The sequence below is a fragment of the Zeus faber genome (genome assembly GCF_960531495.2).
Source record: "Zeus faber genome assembly, chromosome: 7".
Classification (NCBI taxonomy): domain Eukaryota; kingdom Metazoa; phylum Chordata; class Actinopteri; order Zeiformes; family Zeidae; genus Zeus; species Zeus faber.
In genome coordinates this window covers 26,717,592-26,737,626 of record NC_137203.1, presented here as the reverse complement: position 1 = coordinate 26,737,626, position 20,035 = coordinate 26,717,592, and the positions used below count along the sequence as shown (strand labels likewise).

At 45.8% G+C, this 20,035-nt stretch overlaps 1 protein-coding gene across 1 annotated transcript in view; it reads right to left on the bottom strand.

Moving 5' to 3' along the window:
* fbrsl1 (fibrosin-like 1) overlaps nucleotides 1-20,035 on the bottom strand; it is a 298,902-nt gene that overhangs the window by 25,453 nt on the left and 253,414 nt on the right. Inside the window, exon 7 of the mRNA XM_080003616.1 lies at nucleotides 17,233-17,281. Within this exon, the coding sequence (XP_079859742.1) occupies nucleotides 17,233-17,281 (49 nt within the window). The remainder of the gene's footprint in view (nucleotides 1-17,232; nucleotides 17,282-20,035) is intronic.

Below are 20,035 nucleotides of genomic sequence, written 5' to 3'. Positions count from 1 at the left end.
GCGAGGTGGAGAACGCTGCCTTTTGATGAGCACAGAAAGGGAGAACTTTGTGCGTCAACTGCCCAAATCTGCCACATGTACAACGTACAACTATTTTCAGAAAAAGGTTAACCTCTATCTGCAATGATCACTTGAAAGGCAGCATTGGTACACGCTCACACTCCTCTTTCTTGCCGTTTGTGGCTCTGTCCCTTCGCTGAGCTTTGTCGGGCTATGCTCATGTGCTTGGGCCAGCCATCAGTCTTATCTTCTTAACAACAGCAGCAGGTCGTCTAAGGTCAGCGCTGCTGGGCTCCTGTGAATAAAAGGGGCAAACATCTTAGAACTTTCAACAGAAAAAGCTCAAGCCAAATGTCTCCTCTGACATGGCCCACCCTGCCAGCCAGGAATGTGACCCCTTTCACTGTCGTTGACCCCTGTCCGACCCTGATGACCTAGCTTGCCCTGAGGCCACTGTGGACAGACTGTCACTGGATGGTGGAGAAGCGTGTCTTACTTTGAACTTCATGCAATTATTGTGAAAAAAATAAAATAAAAAAAAGGAAGGAGCCTAGAGGAGTTATTTTGCAGCACCATGTGCAGTGGCCTTATCATTTCATTAATTAGCGCTACATGTCGGCCTGACGGACTCGAGCGCCGTGGCGCAGCTGTCCTGATTGATTACAGCAGCGGACGTGGTGCTGCAATTATCGAGGTGGCTGGAGACAACGCCTGCCACTTCTAATAAAGAACTTAACTCCCACTTCCTGCATCACAGAACAGTGGAGAGTGGAGGGAGGATGGTGGCATCCTCCCCATGTCTCCCGTGCCGTCAAGACCTTTTCAGAGTCTCCCTCCGCAGGCCACCGCAGAGGTCAGCGGGGGCTGAAATGCTCAAGCAGCATGTCCATTTTATTAAGGCTCGCAGAACTGTCCGAATAATACTGCTTTGGTCCCTCCACAGGAAAGCATCCTCTATTAGGCCCACCAGCTGGTTTACAACTCATAGAGAGCACGAATGAGAAAGAAAAAAGAGGTAGCGAATGAATATGAGCTAGAGAAAGAATGAGATACAAGAGATAAAAACTGGGATTTAAATCCAGCAAGGCTGAAAAGCAGGCATAGGGGTTGGGTAGACAGAGTTGAAACTCTCCAGCCACATTTCAAGTATGAACCTGCAAAAAAAGCCCACATGGTGCTAAGTGGATATAATATTATCTTTCAGTTCCTGACTGATTACTTCTCAATGGAATGGAAATGGCAGGGCGAAAATCCTTCAACAGATCCTAAGTGGCATGACAGTGGGCTGAAAGAGCCTGCATGTTTTTCTGATCCTCCTCCCCCTCCGTCTCCATTTTCACTCCCTACTCTCAAAGCAAAGCAACAATTGGTAGCTGACAGCTCCTAACCGTTTTCCAAGCCTCATTCACTGTTTTGACATACGCAGCCATTGCCATTCAGCACCGTGAAAGGAGCAGGACAAACATCTTTCCCGGCATATCGTGTTTCCTCAAGTGCTTTGCCGGCACAGAGCTCTGTCTCTTTGAGTGTCACAAGCCATGGTTTTGACTAAGACGTTGTCCGAGATACCCACCTTTTTCATGCAAATATAGAGCAGCCATTTTCATAACGCCGGGTAGTAGGAACTGACGGCCAAGAATGCGTAGCCAGCTGGTTTCCCCGTGCAGCTGAATTCTATAGGTGGCGACAACTTGAGACAACTACTTCTTTATCAGGCACTACCTCCCAAGCATCATTCGTCAACCACCACATTTTTCTGTCATGTTTACATGTGGTAGTATCCTGTTATTGCAGGCCAGAACTCCTGCTATTTGCTGTGCTGATGAAAGCAATGCTACTCCTACTAATACTAGCCAAGCCAATAAAGAGTGTTTTATTTCAGCTTTATTGCGATTACAACCCCCCCCTGCCAAAAAAAACCAAAAAAAACAAACAAACAAAAAATAAAAACTACTAGTCAATTATGTCATTACTTAAATCTAGAATATAATCTAAAATTCCACGTTAGAAGCCAGTCCCTGAATATAAATCTTTATTATCATAATCTGTAATCTACATTATGCTATATGGTCCAAACATGGCATCCCAGTGTGGGTTAAAGTGGAAGGGTTTAAGTATCACATTTCTGCCCTCCCCTCTGCACCCTCTAAAGAAACAAGCTGTGCACTATAGACACTGTGGTGTCATCAACCCTGCTCTATAGGAGTATCCTGCTATAAAATGATACTGTTGCTAAGCTGCTCTGGGGGGGCTGCTGGGTAATTAGGCCTGCAAATGGAGAGCCACCAGCTGTTGGAGACTGGACTAGAGTCTGCATTTTATTTTTCAACTGGCTAATGGCTCCTCGCCAAAGTACCTAGTTCTCAGCAGGCTGTAAGGCCATTTTCTGCAGTAGTTTAAGCAAGACATGTTTGGAAGAAAGGACATTTCAAAATGGCAGGCAGTGTTTTTTTTTTTTTTTTCTTCTTTTTTTCATTTTCTCAGCGATGAATTACTTGTCAAGGCTGATGACATACTTAGAGGCCCGCGGTGCAGATGTTTGGAATAGCTCTCATGCAGAGCTTAGCAAGACAAACACACAAAAGCCTCCTCAACAACACTGTCTGTTTGGAATCCCCAGCATGTCCGCCACTACCACAGGAAAAAGGCTGAGAAATCGTCCGGGGTATCAGGTTAGCAAACATACGCTGTCCTTCCTTGCTCCCAATCCATCATTCCTGATTAGAGAAGGAGGTGATGTGGGGGTGGGGGGTGGGGGTTGGGGTGACAAAGTGACCCCGAGATGCACACCCATAGGGGAGGATGGAGGTAAGGAACGGCAGAGATAGAAGTTAATAAGGCGGAGGAGTAGAGGTAGGGAGCAGAGGGCAGGGAGTCGTGTCAGGAAAACTAATGGAGACAAGTTCCTGCTCCTGACCTGTGGGGCTGCTGCCAGCTGAAACCCAGCACCGTCTGCTCCCATCTCCCCAGTCCCACAGCCACTAGCACAGTGGCAGGTGGTTTCGATAGTCAGACACACGCACACACGCGCACGCTCACACACACACACTCACACACACACACACACACACACACACACACACACACACACACACACACACACACACACACACACACACACACACACACACACACACACACACACACACACACACACACACACACACACACACACAAACCCACCACTTGAAGAGGGCTGTCCCAGCTGGCTGACAGCCGGATTGCAACCAGCTTCCAGCCAATTTCCAGCCAACCACCAGGCGGCTCCCAGCCGGCTGCTAATCGGCTGGAATTTCCCCTCCCTCTCATGTCTCCTGACAGGACATGTTTAATTTCAACTGTAAAACACGGCCATTCATTCAATTGCAGTACGTCACCAAGACATGGCACTAACTTTACAAAGACACAATCACATTTCAGAGAGAGATTTCAGATTTTCCCCCCTAACCCTAACTTGAGATATTGTCCTTTGAACCTTGACCAGAGGTCTTGTGGGCATCTTAAATAGTTGTGGGCCATAACAATGCAGTATCATACTGAATGGCAAGATAGACACAGTGTTGTAAGACAAACACTGCAATGTACTACTAAGAGGTAAGACAAAACAGGTATGCAATGCAATACTTAATACATCAATGGGACAAGTGGTGGATGATGTAAACAGCAGTTTTCCTTCTTTTTGAAGTGGCCAAGTGTGTGGATTTATAGGTTCTAGTCTTTGGCCTGTTGATTTCCAAATATGGGTCTTCAAACGATCACATTTTTGTTTTACTTAAAATAACTGTGAAATATCACAACAAATTTCTGCATTTGAGCCTCTCTCACTGAGAAATGTTCCCCCATCAACCGCCCCCCCACCCCCATTTAATAGATTGATTTTCCAAATTAAAATAAACAACAATGGCACAATAAACTTTGAAAAATCAATAAATAAAAGTCAAAAGAATAAAATCAACATCAGGGATATAATAATAATTTGTACAAACATTAAAGACACTAAACAGTGTATGGATCCTTCTGAACTCTCCAGATTGTTTTACTGTTGATACAGTTTAAACTCAATGGTTTACTTCACGGATTAGTTGCCAACTACTAGCTATTGATTAAGAATTATTAAGAAGTCCTGTATGATAGTAAACTGAATATTTGATTCCCCCTCGACAGAGAAAGGGGAATAAAGAGAGGGTGGGAATTTTCACCTCTCAGTGAAAAGGGGGTTGATTGCTCTATTGGAATGTGGAGATTTTCGTCAATGGGTCTGGGTTTGCATATGTATTGGTTGGGTGTGGGGGCTTCCAGACCTGTTAGGTGACACAATAATCGGCCATTAAGTGCAAACAAAGCGATAACCCAAGGCTTTATCTGTAGCCTGCTTCGGTAGTCACTCAAAAAAGGTGTACTGCTGCCATTAGAGACACGCATGCATGCACGCACGCACGCACACACATAAAAGTACATCTATATATATATATATATATTCTCCCACCCCTCAAATAGGGGTGGAAATCATATGGGACCTCACAATACTATGCAGTGTTTTCGCACCGAACAGTTGTGGGGACTCCTTGAGGGGAACTAGGGCCTGGGGGAGGTCCCCAAAAACCAGACACTGGCAGTTGTGACGCTGATGTGACGTCATCCAACGGGGTTTTAGCACAAGTTCCGTATTGTATTTACTCTGTTACGTTCACTGATTTCACCTAACCAGTCCACTAAAATTTATTTCTGAAAAATTTTGAGGCGAGAAATAATCAATCCAGTTGCTTAGTCTTCACTCATATTAGATCTACAAGAAATAATTTAAAAGTTTGTCCCCACTTTCGTGAAGCACGAACTCGCTCGCTCAGGGATTTTCTGTTTCATTCAATTAACATCGTAAAATGAAATAAATACATTTACAATAAAATTACTTTCTTTTTTTATTTGTCATGTTTTTTTTATTACCGCTTTTATTACCTGTGTTTTGTGTACGTGGGCTGGTCCCCACCCAGAGCGATGCGACTCGACCGGGTGGACTCAGTCCGAGGGACCGTGGTCTAAGTCTGGACCCATCACAGGCACTTACATCACTGAAGGTTCCTCTTGTGCCGGTTAGTCCCTGCCCTGAAGAGGCAGCGAAATCAGTTGCTCAAAACGGAGTTCTAAGAACAACAATCGTTCCTACAGTAGCTCCTGCAGTGCGGACACGATAAAAGGGACGGTTCCTCCAAAAAGTCCTAAGAACTATGAAATATGTTCCTGCGGTGCAAAAATGCACGATATGGGGAGTTTTGAGATACGTTAAGTATTGCAATTATATTAGCTGCGATATTTCACAAGTTAGTTAGTATTTCACAATATAGTTTATTCAATGTAATACATCTCCAATAAAAAAAACACTGATTCATTTATTCTTTCAAACCATTCGTTCTCTAAAATCAGAGATGTATATATTGATTCTATTGGATGTACAGAAAATATGTTCCGTTCCAAACATTTTTCATTAAACAAACGCAAGATTATCCCATATATGCAAGTTGCTTTATGTTTTGAACCACTGCTCCTCCGGGTGGACAGATACAACATTGCAATGCTTTTCCACAAATGCAGCCTGGGGGCGTTCCCATGCGCCGGCGCAAAATTACGTCATTGAGGGGGATATCATTACTGGCAAGATCCGAGCAGGGACCCGACAGGGACCCAATCACGGATCTGCCTGGCTCCTGTCATGTTCCAGCTGCCCTCTCGAAGTGGCTCCTACTGTACCAGCATTGGATTCGCTAACAGCCTACGACAATATGGGCCAAGCCTCTTAGCGCTGCAATTGAACAGGGAACACCAGCGATGGCCTGCAAATTTCTGGCTGCTGGGAGCTGTGCAGCGAACAACTGATTTGTTATGAAGTGTGAAGACAGTGTGGCAGATGGGGAACGGGCCAGTGGTGATGCTCGTGTGTGTCTGTGTGTTTCGGGGAGGGTTGTGCAGTTAAATCAGACTCTGAAATGAGCCAATTTGATGAAAGACTACACCAAGATGACAGCACACTGACCGAAAAACAAAAACCAAAACAAACACAGTTTTTTTCAAGATAGACATATATCAGCCTGTAAAAACTACAAAAAAATAATGGCAACAGCAACAGCAACAACAACAACAACAACAACAAATGAGTTAGAGAAATCAAGGTCTCAGCAGTAACTGCATCTGTTACCATAAGAATCTGGGAAGCCACCATGATCAAACACCTCCGTAACAGCCGGCACTGGGAGACTTATGTGTGGCCAAGTGATCAATGCTATGAGTGTCAGACTGGAGAGTGTGCTTTAAGCATCATAAAGTGTGGAGACTGAAATGGCATGTTGTCTCAAGGGACTGTGTGCTTGCCTGCATCGGCTCAGGTCGCACCTGCTGCTATACCAGGATTGGAGACGATTCTACACTCAGACCAATACAGTGTGCTAGAGTTGATGAGGGGCCCTGGACTCTCCATCACTCCTGCTACCCAGCACCTGATGCCTCGATATCCGTAGCATTACTGATTAAGAAAAACATGTTTTGGTCGTTTTTAAGTTGATTTAGTTTCCATACTTTTGGGTCAATATACAACTACTACTGCCCTACACTCACTACTACCCTCCACAAATTCGTAAACTGCCCACATTCCACATACAAACGCACACTACTCCGTGGGTTCTTGTGGAATCAGTGTGTTTTGCCCTCGCTTCTCCCCAGAGCAAACAGCAGCAAGCTCCCAGCCCTGCCACTCGGCCCTCGCAACAGCAGCACTAAGCCAACAGCCAGGGAGGCTGGGGCCCTCACTCGGCTGAAAGGCACATTGGAGCTAGGAAGTCATTATAGGGGCTTCCAGTGGGCCCAGTGCTGGGAATATGCAGGTAGCCAAAAACAACAGGCAAATCCACGAGTGTTTGACTGTTGGAGGGGGTCACAGTGTGCACATTCTGTTATTCCGCCACTTCCTCCGATGCTCCCGCTCGTCACTTGAGCTTTGCAAACCACGCGCGAGGGAGAGGGACAGTCCATTAAACACATGGGGGATTTATTTTGTGTGTGTCCGACTATTATTAATTATTTTTAGGGCTGTACTCGACTCAGAATTTTGTCAGTCTAATAGGATTCGGCTGTTAAATGCGAATATGAATGGGGCACGGCTAGGACAGAAATTACGTGGGGGACAGGGGGGTCCGGCCCCTCCCCTTCCTAGGAAAAACAGAAAGTTTTATATATAATTGTAAACAAATAATAACAAATAATTAGAAATAATAGCTGTTCTGTGCCCCGATCGCTCCCTGGACTCCGACGGTACTGAATATGTCCACAACGCACCAGCGATGGGCGGCCCGTGATCGGTGTGCCAAAACAGTGTGTTTCTATTTTAGCAGTGGGTTATTCTGTTTTACTCCATTTCCTTCTGTAACGAAACAAGCAACGTGCGTGATGGGGACACGTTCTCCGTCACTCTCTTTAATCTTTTAAAATAATAAATACCAACTGTCCATTAAGAAACTGCAGACAATGGAAATGTACATTTTTAAACAATAATTGATCTGTGTGTTTCTTTCTAAAAATCTTTTTAAAAAGGATGTGGTACATAGACTGTAGGCTGCGGCGTGCAATCTGCTCTGCGTTTCTCCAAACAAAACAAACAAAAATAGTGTTTTTATTGTTGATTTATTTTTTTCTCAATGCAATGCTGAGTCCATATGATATATGGTGGAGTTTTGCATGCCCAAACAGTGTGTTTTTGGTTTAGATGAAGGTTGTTTTATTTTACGTCACTTTAGGAAACGAAACAAGTGCGTTGGAACAGTATGGAGCGAAACCGTACGTAATGGGGACACTTTCTCTGTGACTCTCTCCCCGATCACCCTCTCCATGCGTTACTGTATGTGAAGAAAATAATCTTAACGAGTCTACGAGTCATGTCCCGTTCCTCTGTGCCCCGTGCCCACACTGTTCTTCGTTGTTTTATTTGGAGGAATGGGTCACGGCAATCGGGGAACACGGAGGGCCATGTTCGCGTCCGTGTCCGGACAATTCACACAAATAAAATACATTTACGATTCCCCTTATTTAGAACTCCCCATTGAAATGTTATCCCTGTGCATTTTGTAAGCTGCTATCTGTTTTATCCAGTTCTTGTAATGCACACTGACTGACAAAAAAAACAAACGTCTGCTCGACTTGAAGAATCTGCCGACTGACGTGTTTCCGACTGATGATTTGACTGGTCAACTTTAAGGGGCAGCCCTAGTTTTAATTAGTGTATAATCACATGAAAATCATGTTTTCTTTACCCTAGAATGAGCCCTTTTTATCTACATAATTCTACACACTGCACTTTTAACTGTAATGCAACCTTAAAGACAACATATAAGTATATTAAGATTACCAAAATCTCAGACATCTCAACAATATCATATCCATATATTGCCCAGCTCTACAGGGCCTATCACAAAACTCTCTCTGCACTGACACAACTCTGCTCATATGACTCTTGGTTTAAAAGATCATTATGAATAATAATGATTATATGAAGAATAATGATTTTTAATAGAAAGTACCATTTGAGATGTGTAGAAAAAGGAACACTCAGCTGAAATACTTTATATGACAGACAGACAGTTCAGTTTGATTAGGGATCTTGATTCCTGAGTTGAGCTTTCATCTTCCCAGAATCCTATCTGGCGCACTCGTCTAGTGCGTGGATGTCCTTGTCCGTCATGGAATCAGAAGCGTTTTACATCCCCCCTGTTTCTGGCAATGGTTTTCCCATCTTTATAAGCCTGTGTGAACTGCTTCCCAAAACGTCAAATCCATTACAAGCGTGTTTGTAATATCCATCTAGGCTGACGACTGTCCCCCTGCCAGCGATTGTACATTATCCAAACGGCGTGTTTGGCCACAATTGCCTACCATCTGGCTTTGTCAATGAACATTACAGGCCTCATCTGCAAACAACATTGATTCTGAACTGCTCAACACAGATGAGCTTAAAACGTCTAAAGCGGAGCGTCAAAATGTTCAAACAAACGCAAGGCGGGTTCAGAAAAAAAGAAATCCTCGCTCTTCCTGTCAAAATGACTGATGGATTAAAAAGACAAACCTCTGCACGATAATTGGCGGCGCGCTTTACATTTATGGCTTACAGCGTTGATAAGATGCAGGCCCAGCTGTGCATTTTTTTTTTAAACAAAGAATACAAATATCTTTCACCTTGCAGCCGGTTGTGAGTGGAGGCGGAAGGGAGGGGAGTCACACCTTTCACAAATTGTCCAAATAAACAAATAACTAAATAACACAAGGCGGACTACATCCATATAGGCCAATGCTAGTTCCTTGGTTGAGACAAGAGTTGATCAGAGTTTTGCAACTTGGCCCGGCAAATTGTCAAAGCAGTAAGGCTTCACCTTCTCCTTGTCTGGAAACCTCTGATGTCTCCCCTAGTGGGCAAGGCATGATCTATCTACCAATGCCCAGGGCCAAGGGGCTTAGTGAATCAGTTAGTGAAGCAGCCCCATGGAAGACTCCTTAGCGAGCGGGGATTTGGCTTCAGTTTTGTTTTTCAGAAGGAAGCTATTGCCTCTAAAGTGTCTACCAAACCAACAATTTCCTTTGAATTGCTTGCCCAATTGGATCCATGGGAAAAAGCAAACATATAACGCCTCACACTCTTGTCTCGATGACAGTGAGCCGATCCGGGGGGTAACTGCTCCCGCTTCCTCCTCTACTCATTGAGCGCGTTTATTTCCCGCTGTGTACTCATCCGGGGCAGATGCGCACACAAATAGAAATGTCAGCTGAGGTGTAAGGAAGTGTCACATCTGGGTCACTGTTTTATTTATTTTTTTCCTCCTGATTTGTTACGCTACTCTGCTGATGGCAGGGGAAAGGTGTAAGATGTGATGGGAAAGCCAAGACGGCTGCGAACTAGCAATCTATCCTTTAACCCCGACCCAAGAGACTGCGCTGGAGGGCCTCAGGTGGCTGGCTACTAAGACAACCTCTGCTGTGCCGAGTAAAAATACTTCGGAATTCCAGAATTGTGTTTAGCAGTGATTTAAATTGCACAGATACTGAATGTGACCAGATATACTGACCTTATTTCAGATGCAGTGTGTTCGAAGCTGATCTTGCTTCACAGCAATATAAAATAGCAGGCATTGTAATAATAGCATGAACGCAGGGGTGCTAAACATGCTCCTTTTCTATTCTCCTGAAACTCTCTCATATCCTTGAGTGATTTTTGTAATTGCTCCCACTACACTGTTGAATCTGGATCCATATTCGGTCAATGGACACGGAGCCACACAATGGGCCCTAATCGCACAGTCCTCAGGGTGACTTCCATCCTCTTTTTAACAATAGCCTCTCCCGGCCCACAGGCACAATTGACAAAGATGACAGGCGGTGATAAGTATAACAGACAGGCGTCAAGCTGCCTTCCTGCTGCCTCACATGGCAACAGGGGAAGGAGCTACAGCACTTAAAGCAAGCAGTAGAGACGGCAGCTACCTACCCTACTATTCAAAGTTATTATTCCATGCACAGTAAGCTCCATTCTACAGAATAGCCATTTTTCCTAATGGAACTAATAGGTTCTCTAAAGAGGCCAAAGAGTGCACAAGGGGATAGTGGGATATATTGCCATTGTAAGTCAACTAATTGTGCCGCTTAAAAAAGCAAATTTTACTCCCCCGATTTTAATAATGCCAATTTCTTTTACTGTGGTTCGACATCACTTTCTGAATTAAAACATAAACCTAACAAATCCCTTCAGTTATCTTTAAGGGGCCTGGCCGTAGGGGCATTGTGGGTAATGCAGTTTGGGCCTTTTGAGTGCCTGTCATTCCCTATAAATAGTACATGGCAATGTAATCATAATTTAAAACGCTATAAATATTGAAGAAGAATTAAAATAATTTATGGAATGCCACACATACACATACTGAATGAAAATACTGGGTTTTGTGCGCGCTCGTCTTTCTCCCCTCCGCCTTTCACCCAGATCTCAGCGCTTGGTGAAACGATGGGCAGCTGCGGTGCAGGCTGGGAATTCTGTAATTGCTTTTTCTGTCCCTGAAGCCAGTTTCCTGCCTTAAATCAAAAAAGGCAATCTCTGTCAGTAATGGCTCAATTAATAATTAAACACGTGTCTTATCTCCGCCGGGCTCCCCGTATTTATTTTCATCTCTCTGACAGGGATGGCTGCACAAACAGCATTAGTAGTACTATCGATAAAAGCAGCATTAATATCAGCCACTTTCTACAAAAACAAATCACCCAGCTCATAGAACGTTTTATTACTGTGAACAATATCAACCCAATCCAAAATAATAAGGAAACCAACTAAAGATTCTGGGGGTTTTTTTCTCTGAGCTCATTGCATTTAAGTTTTCAGTTAAGTATTTGCACCGTCTTTAATATCTAAATTAAATCTAGGGGAGTCGTGTGCATCAGATAAAGTGCTGGGTGTGGTGTGGATCCTTCTGTCATTCATTTAGAGATGCTGCCACACAACCCTCACCACAGATCTGATCTAAGAACTGCTCCGTCAATACAGCGCCATAAGCTTCAGCGATAAAGAAGGCATTTCCCAGCGGGCTGGCTACGCTCCGTCAAACACATCCCTATAGGTAGCGGAGGTGAGCTTTACCAGGCTTAGATTCCACAGCGATGACAGCCTGCTTTTTAATTCCAGCCCCCGCTAATCTGGGCTGCGTTAAGCTCAGACCCCCCCCATCCACACTCCTCAGGCATCCATCTTTCTAGCCAGCCACTCTCTCCGTCCACCTTCAATCCGGCGGTGAAAAAGCTGATTAGCTGGTCAGAAGGTCAACTTCTATTCATTATTTAATGGACGAGAGGCCACAAACATGGCGGCAGGCTGCCGAGGTTAGCAATACATCACGATGACCTGGCAAGAGGAGAGCTGCCCCGCCGAATACAAACATGTACTCTCATCTACCCTGCCGCGCTCCGGCCGGCCCCAATTCCCCCCTCTGCCTCTGACCTTGACACTCTTCCTCCATCTCTACACCCTGGCTCTCCGCTCTGACTTTTACAATGCAGGTAAGAATGTATTATTTATTTTTTCCCCCGGTAGCCCGCAGTGCCGGCGCAGGTCTACAGCCATGGCTGACCCAGGTAGCACAAGAGGAGGAGGAGGAGGCCGTAGCTCTTTTTATTGACATGCAGCTAACAGCGGCGGCGGAACAAAGGCCACTCAGCAGCCATTGAGAGAGTGAAGCCTGCAGACAGGGCGGTTGATTAGCGATTCGACACGGGGACCCTAAACTGTGTAGCACATAATGAGAGCTTAGGGAGCAAGGCATGAGCTGACGGGGGCATAGGGGGCGGGGGTTCAAACGAGAATAAAGGTGGTGGGGGGAGAGAACAGGGCTCTAGTGAGTAGTCTGTAAGGAATTGATTTTAGACAATAGCAGAGATGGATCTCTGAGCGAAAAGGCTCCATAAAAATCAAAGCTGCGGTACGGGCAGATCCAAATCCTTGAGCTCCAGCACTGGCACTGTGTTTATATATAAACACTTAGAGGATAAAAACCCTAAATCCACTGCCAAGCTAAATGGTTTATGAATCATTTTGTTTGCTTCCCTCCACATCAATTAAGCGAATTGGTCCGACATCCCTGACAGGCCGCGGGATTTGAACTGGGAGGATTTTATATTTACATCTAAAGGCTTCCATCGCCCTGACTACAGCAGTAACCCTGTCTTCACATTCCACGTAGTCAGAGAGAGAGAGAGAGAGAGAGAGAGAGAGAGAGAGCGAGAGAGAGCAAAAGAGAGAGAGAGAGAGAGAGAGAGAGAGAGCGAGCGAGAGAGAGAGAGCGAGAGAGAGAGAGCGAGAGAGAGCAAAAGAGAGAGAGAGAGAGAGAGAGAGAGAGTTGAACAGGGAGTCAGTTGTTCATGGTGGCAGTTGTGTTTTCTTTCCCTCTTCGTCTGCACGCTCTCTCCTTCCTTTGTTCCGCTGGCCTAATCCAGTATGTGTGGGCCGGTAAGTTTAATGGAAACAATTTATTAAGTCCGGCTTAAAATGCCATCTGCAGCTAAGCCTCCCAAAGCCGCTAAGCTCCCGGTTTCGCCCTGGAGCTCGCTGTGTTCACGCTTACTGTAATGCGCTGTTTAAAATGAGCACAACGGGTCAAAATTAATCAGGATTACAAGGGCACAAATCCACTTCAGAAATGGGTTTTCCACCAATCTTTCTCCTGCTACCCCAAGATGCCCCGGGTTTGCACACAAGAACACATGAGGGGTGGAGCTTTGAACCGCGGCAACATTAAGACCGTGTAGGTGCTGGACAGAAACGGACCGAAATGGACTTCACGATATCGGAATATCTTTACATTAAAACTAAGCAAACAAACAAACAAAACCTGATCATTTTGAGGGATGTGTCTGGATCAACAACTAATATACAATACTATTATATAAATATATAGTACTATTTCCGACAGATATAGCCTGGGTGGAGGTAAATATAACAACGTTTTCCAGAAACTGAATCGGGGTAAGAATGTAACAGAAGACCACCTGCGTAATCGCTCTGGATTCCAGAATGTTCTCCCAGAATATTTTTTGCCTCCGCAGCACTTTCTGTATTTCTGGACTCTGCTGACTAGGTGGTAACTCATCACCTCTTCCATAGGGGCAGCATCGACCAGCAGTGACTCCAGTTGGCTGCTCCATCCGCAGTGTGTTTATCTAGGCCGGATGGAGGTGGATGTTGAGCAGCCGCATTTAGCTCCCCGCGTGAACTCTGAACTGCAACCTGATCTAATTCAATAAGGGTAGCGCCCCAATGAAACAACACAAGTCTTCCTGTTGTTTGCTTTCACCGTGCCATCCTCCAGGAAATCGATAATTTGCAGGAGGTTCGACAGAGGAAATAAACAAAAACCCTCCAAACGGTTAGGTAACGCTCGCCCTTTCCTGCACCTTCCTACCTTGTAGCCCCCTCAGCGAAATAACACATCCAGGAGAGCAGGCGTTAGCTGCTGGGCAACAACCTCCATGCAGGACTGCCTCAGTGTATGCTATTAGCTTGAAGCTAGAACAGCCTGTCAACAAACCAGCAGTTCAGATGAAAGAAGAGCAAATACGAGGAGGGCAAGAGCGTTACGGTGCCTGGGTTTTGCCCCGAGACTCCATTCTGTGTGCATAATTACAGCGCTCTGTTGCCAGTGATTACAGTCTCCCCTCCGCTAGCCCTGAACGTTTCATTAACGTGACAGACGACGGGCCTGTGTGCAACCTGCACTCAACCCCGAGTATCTGCAACCGCAACTGCTCACGAAATAAACAATTGAGTTCAGGGGGGAAAGAAAACGCTCTAATGAAAGAAAGAAAGAAAGAAAGAAAGAAAGTGAGTGAAACGGAAAAAAAACAAAACACTCATTATCTAGTCGATTGTACAAGTCAAACATCATCACAGCATTATATATTTATGAATGGTATAATCTGTATAAACTCTGGTGTGTGTGTGTGTGTGTGTGTGTGTGTGTGTGTGTCTCGCAGCACCTATTTTGACAGGCTGGGTGATCAGAGGGAAGTGGGTTTTCCATCGGTCCCAAAGGACACAGAGACACCAGTAATGGGACACAAAGTCTGCATACTAAACCAGAAGCAACGCAGCCTACACGCGTTGCATTACACACTCACACAAGCACACACAGAGCAAACACCACAGCTGAAAACATTACTGTCACGGGAGTGGACTCCAATAACAACTCATAATAATAATAATTCATATTATTTATCCCTCATCGTCAGCGAATCCAGCCTCTGGTTGGCTGGCCACCTCCCGATGTACCATCCCTAACCCTAATCTGGCGCCTTTCTCTTCACCAGTTTCTCTCACACACACACACACACACACACACACACACACACACACACACACACACACACACACACACACACACACACACACACACACACACACACACACACACACACACACACACACACACACACACACACAGATCAGGCTGATCTTTGTGACTTGGTAGCTCTGATTGGATTGAGTCTGGATTTCATTTGGGGGTTCTAATCCTCGCGCCGGCCCCGTGCCCACGTTAGCGCAAATCTAATTAGGCACAAACTAACACGAGCCTTCTCCCCAGACGGGAAGAGCTACCCTTGTATGAGAGCGATGGATCGAGAGAGTATATTCTGTGACAACAGCCACATAATTCAGAGGAATCTTTGACGTAGTTTGCGTGCGGGAATTATCGATGCTGTAACCCAGCGGCATGGTGAGGGTGGAGGAGTCAGTGTGGTCTGGTTCTTTTCCTTAGCCATGCGCTCATGGCGTAGTGATTTTATTTTCCAGTGGTAACAAGGGGCTTTATGTTTTGTTTTACTGCTGAAGGGTCAAAGCCGCATCGCCTGGGAAAACAGTACCACAGGCTGACATTTTATGTGGTTAAAAAAAAAAGAAAAAAATAGGATCCTGGCACCAAACGGACTAAACATCAACGTTGAGTATAGAATGATTTGCTATTGAAAAAATGCTGCATCTCTGAACACATTGAGGGCCGTTATAGAGCGAAAAAGTAAAAACTTCCTTCACGGCGACTGCTGATTTCACTGAGAAGTAGGGGTGCAACGGATAACAAAACTCACGGTTCAGATTGATTCACGATTTGAGTCACGGGTCGGATCATTTTTTGGATCAGAGAAAATAAAAAAGGGAAACAAAATCTAATTTTGCTTTACATTTATTCTGTAAAACGCCAAAAGCAAGGAACCTTTGCCCATGGTCTTAAATGAAAACAATACTCATATGTCCAATGACAAAGTAGTTATCCATCACAGTTTGATTTTGAGTTTAAATCTGTGATTAGAGTAATCAAAGTCTCACTGGGTATCTCTGCTGTACATCAATGACAAAAACATTGTGTGATGTGATCACGCTCACGTGATAGCACAACTGCACATACTGCCTCTCCCCCAGCTGCCAACGTATCCACAGCTCATTCACCACATGTCGTAAAGTAGCTGCATCACAGCGCGACGTACCGTAAAGAGCGGTCACATGGTAACCAGTAGCGGTGCAGTGTCTGCGGTGTGGAATTATTTTAAGACTATTTTAAGAGAGTGCAAAAGCAACACAGCTGAATGCAATATATGCAACGTGACCGTTTCGAGGGGCGGTGGCGTCGTTGGAAATTGCATGACAGCCGCATTCATGGCTTATTCCAACATTTGGCGTCTGCTACCATGCCGGGACAGCGCCACATACATAAAACGAGGTACTGCCTTTTTGAGGCAGCTTCCGTTTTTTTTTGTTGTTTTTTTTTTTTTACGATGGTTGATCACAGATCAACCACGTTCTGTTACACCACTACTGAGAAGTGATCAAAGTCTGTGCTAAAGGACTAAATGCAAAATGTCAATTAATTCTGAGGCGTGTTTGTTCAGTCTCGCCTGCCGGCACAGGCCGACTCAGATGGCAACATTTTGCACTGCCGCCCTTCACCGCGCACCCCCACAACTCCCTCGACTGCCAGTGTTAATGGCTCAGCGCCCCACATGCTCTCCACACGCCCCCTCCAACCGCACCCCACCCCCCTCTGCCTGTCCTCTCTCCATCCACAACTTTATACCTCTTTCCCTACCGCCCTTCCTAGCTGGTGTCACATGGAAGTCCTGACACATGTGACACTCCTGAATCTGAGTGCACACCTCGGTTGATGGACCGTATGTGCATATACATAAGTAGACAAGATGCACGCGCGCGCACGCGCACACACACACACACACACACACACACACACACACACACACACACACACACACACACACACACACAAACAATGTTATTGTTGTCTCACTCCCTTTCGCCTGGCGTCCATTACAGCCCAGGCCTGCTGTCAGAGAGCTTGTTTTGCCTGAGGGGAAGTTCCCATTTGCGGGAGCATGTGGCAGGGAGGCTCTAAATCCCCTGTAATGAGCCAATATGTAGGAGGGCTAAGCCTTTGGTGGGGTCGTCCAAAACAAAAAACCCAAGAAAAACAAAAAAAACCCTCCACACCCAAGAATGAATGTATGCATATATAGTCCCCAGACCTTGTTTGTGTCCGCTGAAATGTAAATGTGAATCGGGGGTTATGGGGAGGATTAGATCCGGGCGAATGGTGTGTATAATAATGAGGCAAGAAAAGAGACGCTGCAGGGGGAGGGTTTGAGCACAGCAGCGGGCCTTACCTTTTGGTGTGGTGGGGGAAAAGAGCTTCTCGGATCCTACATCAGAGACCTGGAGTAAAGGGAGGGAGGACAAATTAGTGAATAACGTCCGACATGACATCGGAGCCTTATGTTGAGTTTGATCGGCTGACATTATCAAGATTATTCAACAAAATCAGTGAATATATTTGTGGGGGGGCGGGAGGGGGGTCCATTAAATCAAAAAATATGGACAGGAGGAGATAAAGTTCAAAGCAGCATTGAGTGGGCCAATCTGCGAGCTTCCTTTGAACCTGGCAGTCCCTCTCTGCCTCCTTCCCGTCAAGGTAACATTAGGGGGCACTGTTGTGCCACCTGAAACCTCTCACTGAGGACAATATTAGAGGGAGGAAGTCAGGAGGGTGGCTTTGCGACCTCCGAGCACTAAGGCCACACGCGCAAACACACACACCCACACACACACACACACACACACACACACACACACACACACACACACACACACACACAAAAAGGTGAGTCGTTATGCTGACCTCGCATGAAACATTTTAAGGGATTTCAATTTTGCAGACCAATTTGTGTGGTCACAGAATCCAGTTGGATACAGGCTTTGCCCAGTACGACTGTTCTAATATTTAACATGTTTTATAATACCGGGAGTCCCAACCCCGCCCGGAGCCAATTGGGTAGGCTCTCTCTGGCCGGTGCCTTCCTTAAGTCACAATGATTGACAGCTTGCAATATTTGAAACGGTAGATCTACGACAAACGATCCCTGAACGATTCTTGCTGAATTTGTTTAACGCGGGACACAATTGATTCCCAGTCTATGCAAATTCTTACAGCGTGGGGAACCTCTACCACTAAAAGATGATTTATGACAAACGGTTGTCGAATGGAAACTACAGTTCGACGTTATTCATCCAACGGTTGTTTGGCCCGAGGTCGGTTTTAGTGAGCACTTCGATTCGCTCTGTTTAAATTAAATGTATTCAAATGAAATAAATGAATTTGAATAAAATAACAAAGGGTTGAGTCGATTGTGAGACCATTTGCAAGGTCGGAAACCCCAGCTGCAGAGAAGACCCCAGTCAAATAATGCACTTGGTAAGGTGTGGTTTAAATGATAGCTCAGTGAAACAGTTGAGGGGGAAAGGCATCTGACTATTAAGCGATAGCATAGACACGTAGACTAAACAACGAGAGGCTTTTTGTTCCGTGCTTCGGCGATCCTGGCAAGCCCCCCCAGAATCCAAACACACATCCTTTTTTTTTTTTCTCCTTCAAAAATAATTTTCAGAAAAGCACGCCGACCACAAAAACTCCTAGCGCTTTGATTGCAAGGAAAGAAACTCCAGACACAAGCTGGCTTTAGGAATAATACTGGGACCAAAACACAAAACGGGCTGTGTGCTGAGAAGATAATATAAACCATGAGCACCCCCTTAGCCTATAACGTCGGTCTATACAGTCACTTTGTGTGAACCTCCCCCCAGTGTTAGTGCCTCTCATCTGGGATCTGCAGACTTGTAAAAAGCAGTTAGAGCCGAACATATGTTCCACCCAAAGGGCCTGGGTGTCCTTAACTGCCACGCTTGTATTTTCTTACCCAGCACAATGGGAGCATATGTAAAGAATGAACAGTGAATCAGAGTGAACGCGAGGGAGACGGAGGGAGAAACGGAGAGAGAGAGAGAGAGAGAGAGGGAGAGGGAGAGAGAGAGAGAGAAAGCAAATGATTCTGTAAACACAGATGGCCGTCCTTGGCGTCCGGCTCATTCTTCTCGAGTGTTTTGAGGACGTCCTCTTCTTTCCAAGACCTCCCCAATCTCTCCTCGGGTGCCACTGCGTTACTTCTCCACCGCGGTGTTTGTCTTTCTTTTGTCCGACGTCTCCGGCTGCGCCAAAACAGGACGGGGCTCCGTAGCGGTACGTGCTCTCTCTACAAAGCGGCCTGATGTGACCGTGGCAATGAGGAGCGGTTGGCGGTGAGAGGATAAAGGTGTTTTAAGGAAATGCTTTGAGTTGAAGGGAAATGGAAGTTCTCAGAAGAGGAGAGGCGAGGAGAGACGCTCCGGTGTGTGCCGTGCCCTCTCTTTCAGTCTCCCAGAACCAGGGGCGTCGACCTCCAACACAGGCTCTTTTGTTAGCTTTGGACGACATTAAACGCTCCAGTACCGAAGCTTCGGCACTGCGGCAAGTCAATCTCGGCCCCTTGAATCGTGGCCCCAGGAGGAAAAATATGGGCGCTGGATGAAATGAAGCCTGTCAAATGGACACAGGAGCTGGCTCGAGGGCAGCGCTGGAGAATGATGCGGGGTCACAAAAGCTGAAATGAAAAGAGGAAAATGGAGGGGGGGGGGGGGGGGGGGGGGGGGGGGGGCTCCAGGTCATGCCGTAACCCACTAAAACTGTTAGCGATTTGTTATCCAGAAAGCGGCGGAGACATAACATCTCCGCGTGAGAGAGAACAGAAAGCACCGCTGTCTGAATGTCGTGTGCTCGGACGACCGTGATCCATTTATCGCCGTCCGGCCCGTTTTGACTGTGCCGCGAGCTGTTTTATATTCCAAACGAAGGGACACAGACAACTGATATTTAGGTTTTAATGGCTCTGTTTTGCACCTGCCAAGTCTGCGTGAGTCAGTCGGATAATCCACAATTACAAGGCAAGCTCACAAAAGCGCTTCCTAAAATAAGGCATGTCAAAACAAGGCCCCGGTTTGGCGTTGCCATGTTTTTGTAGAACTTTCTGGGTTTTTGCCTGTCGAGTTGACATTTTTTCGCGGGGCCGTGCTGTAGGCAGTCGGGGCTACCTGCGGTTG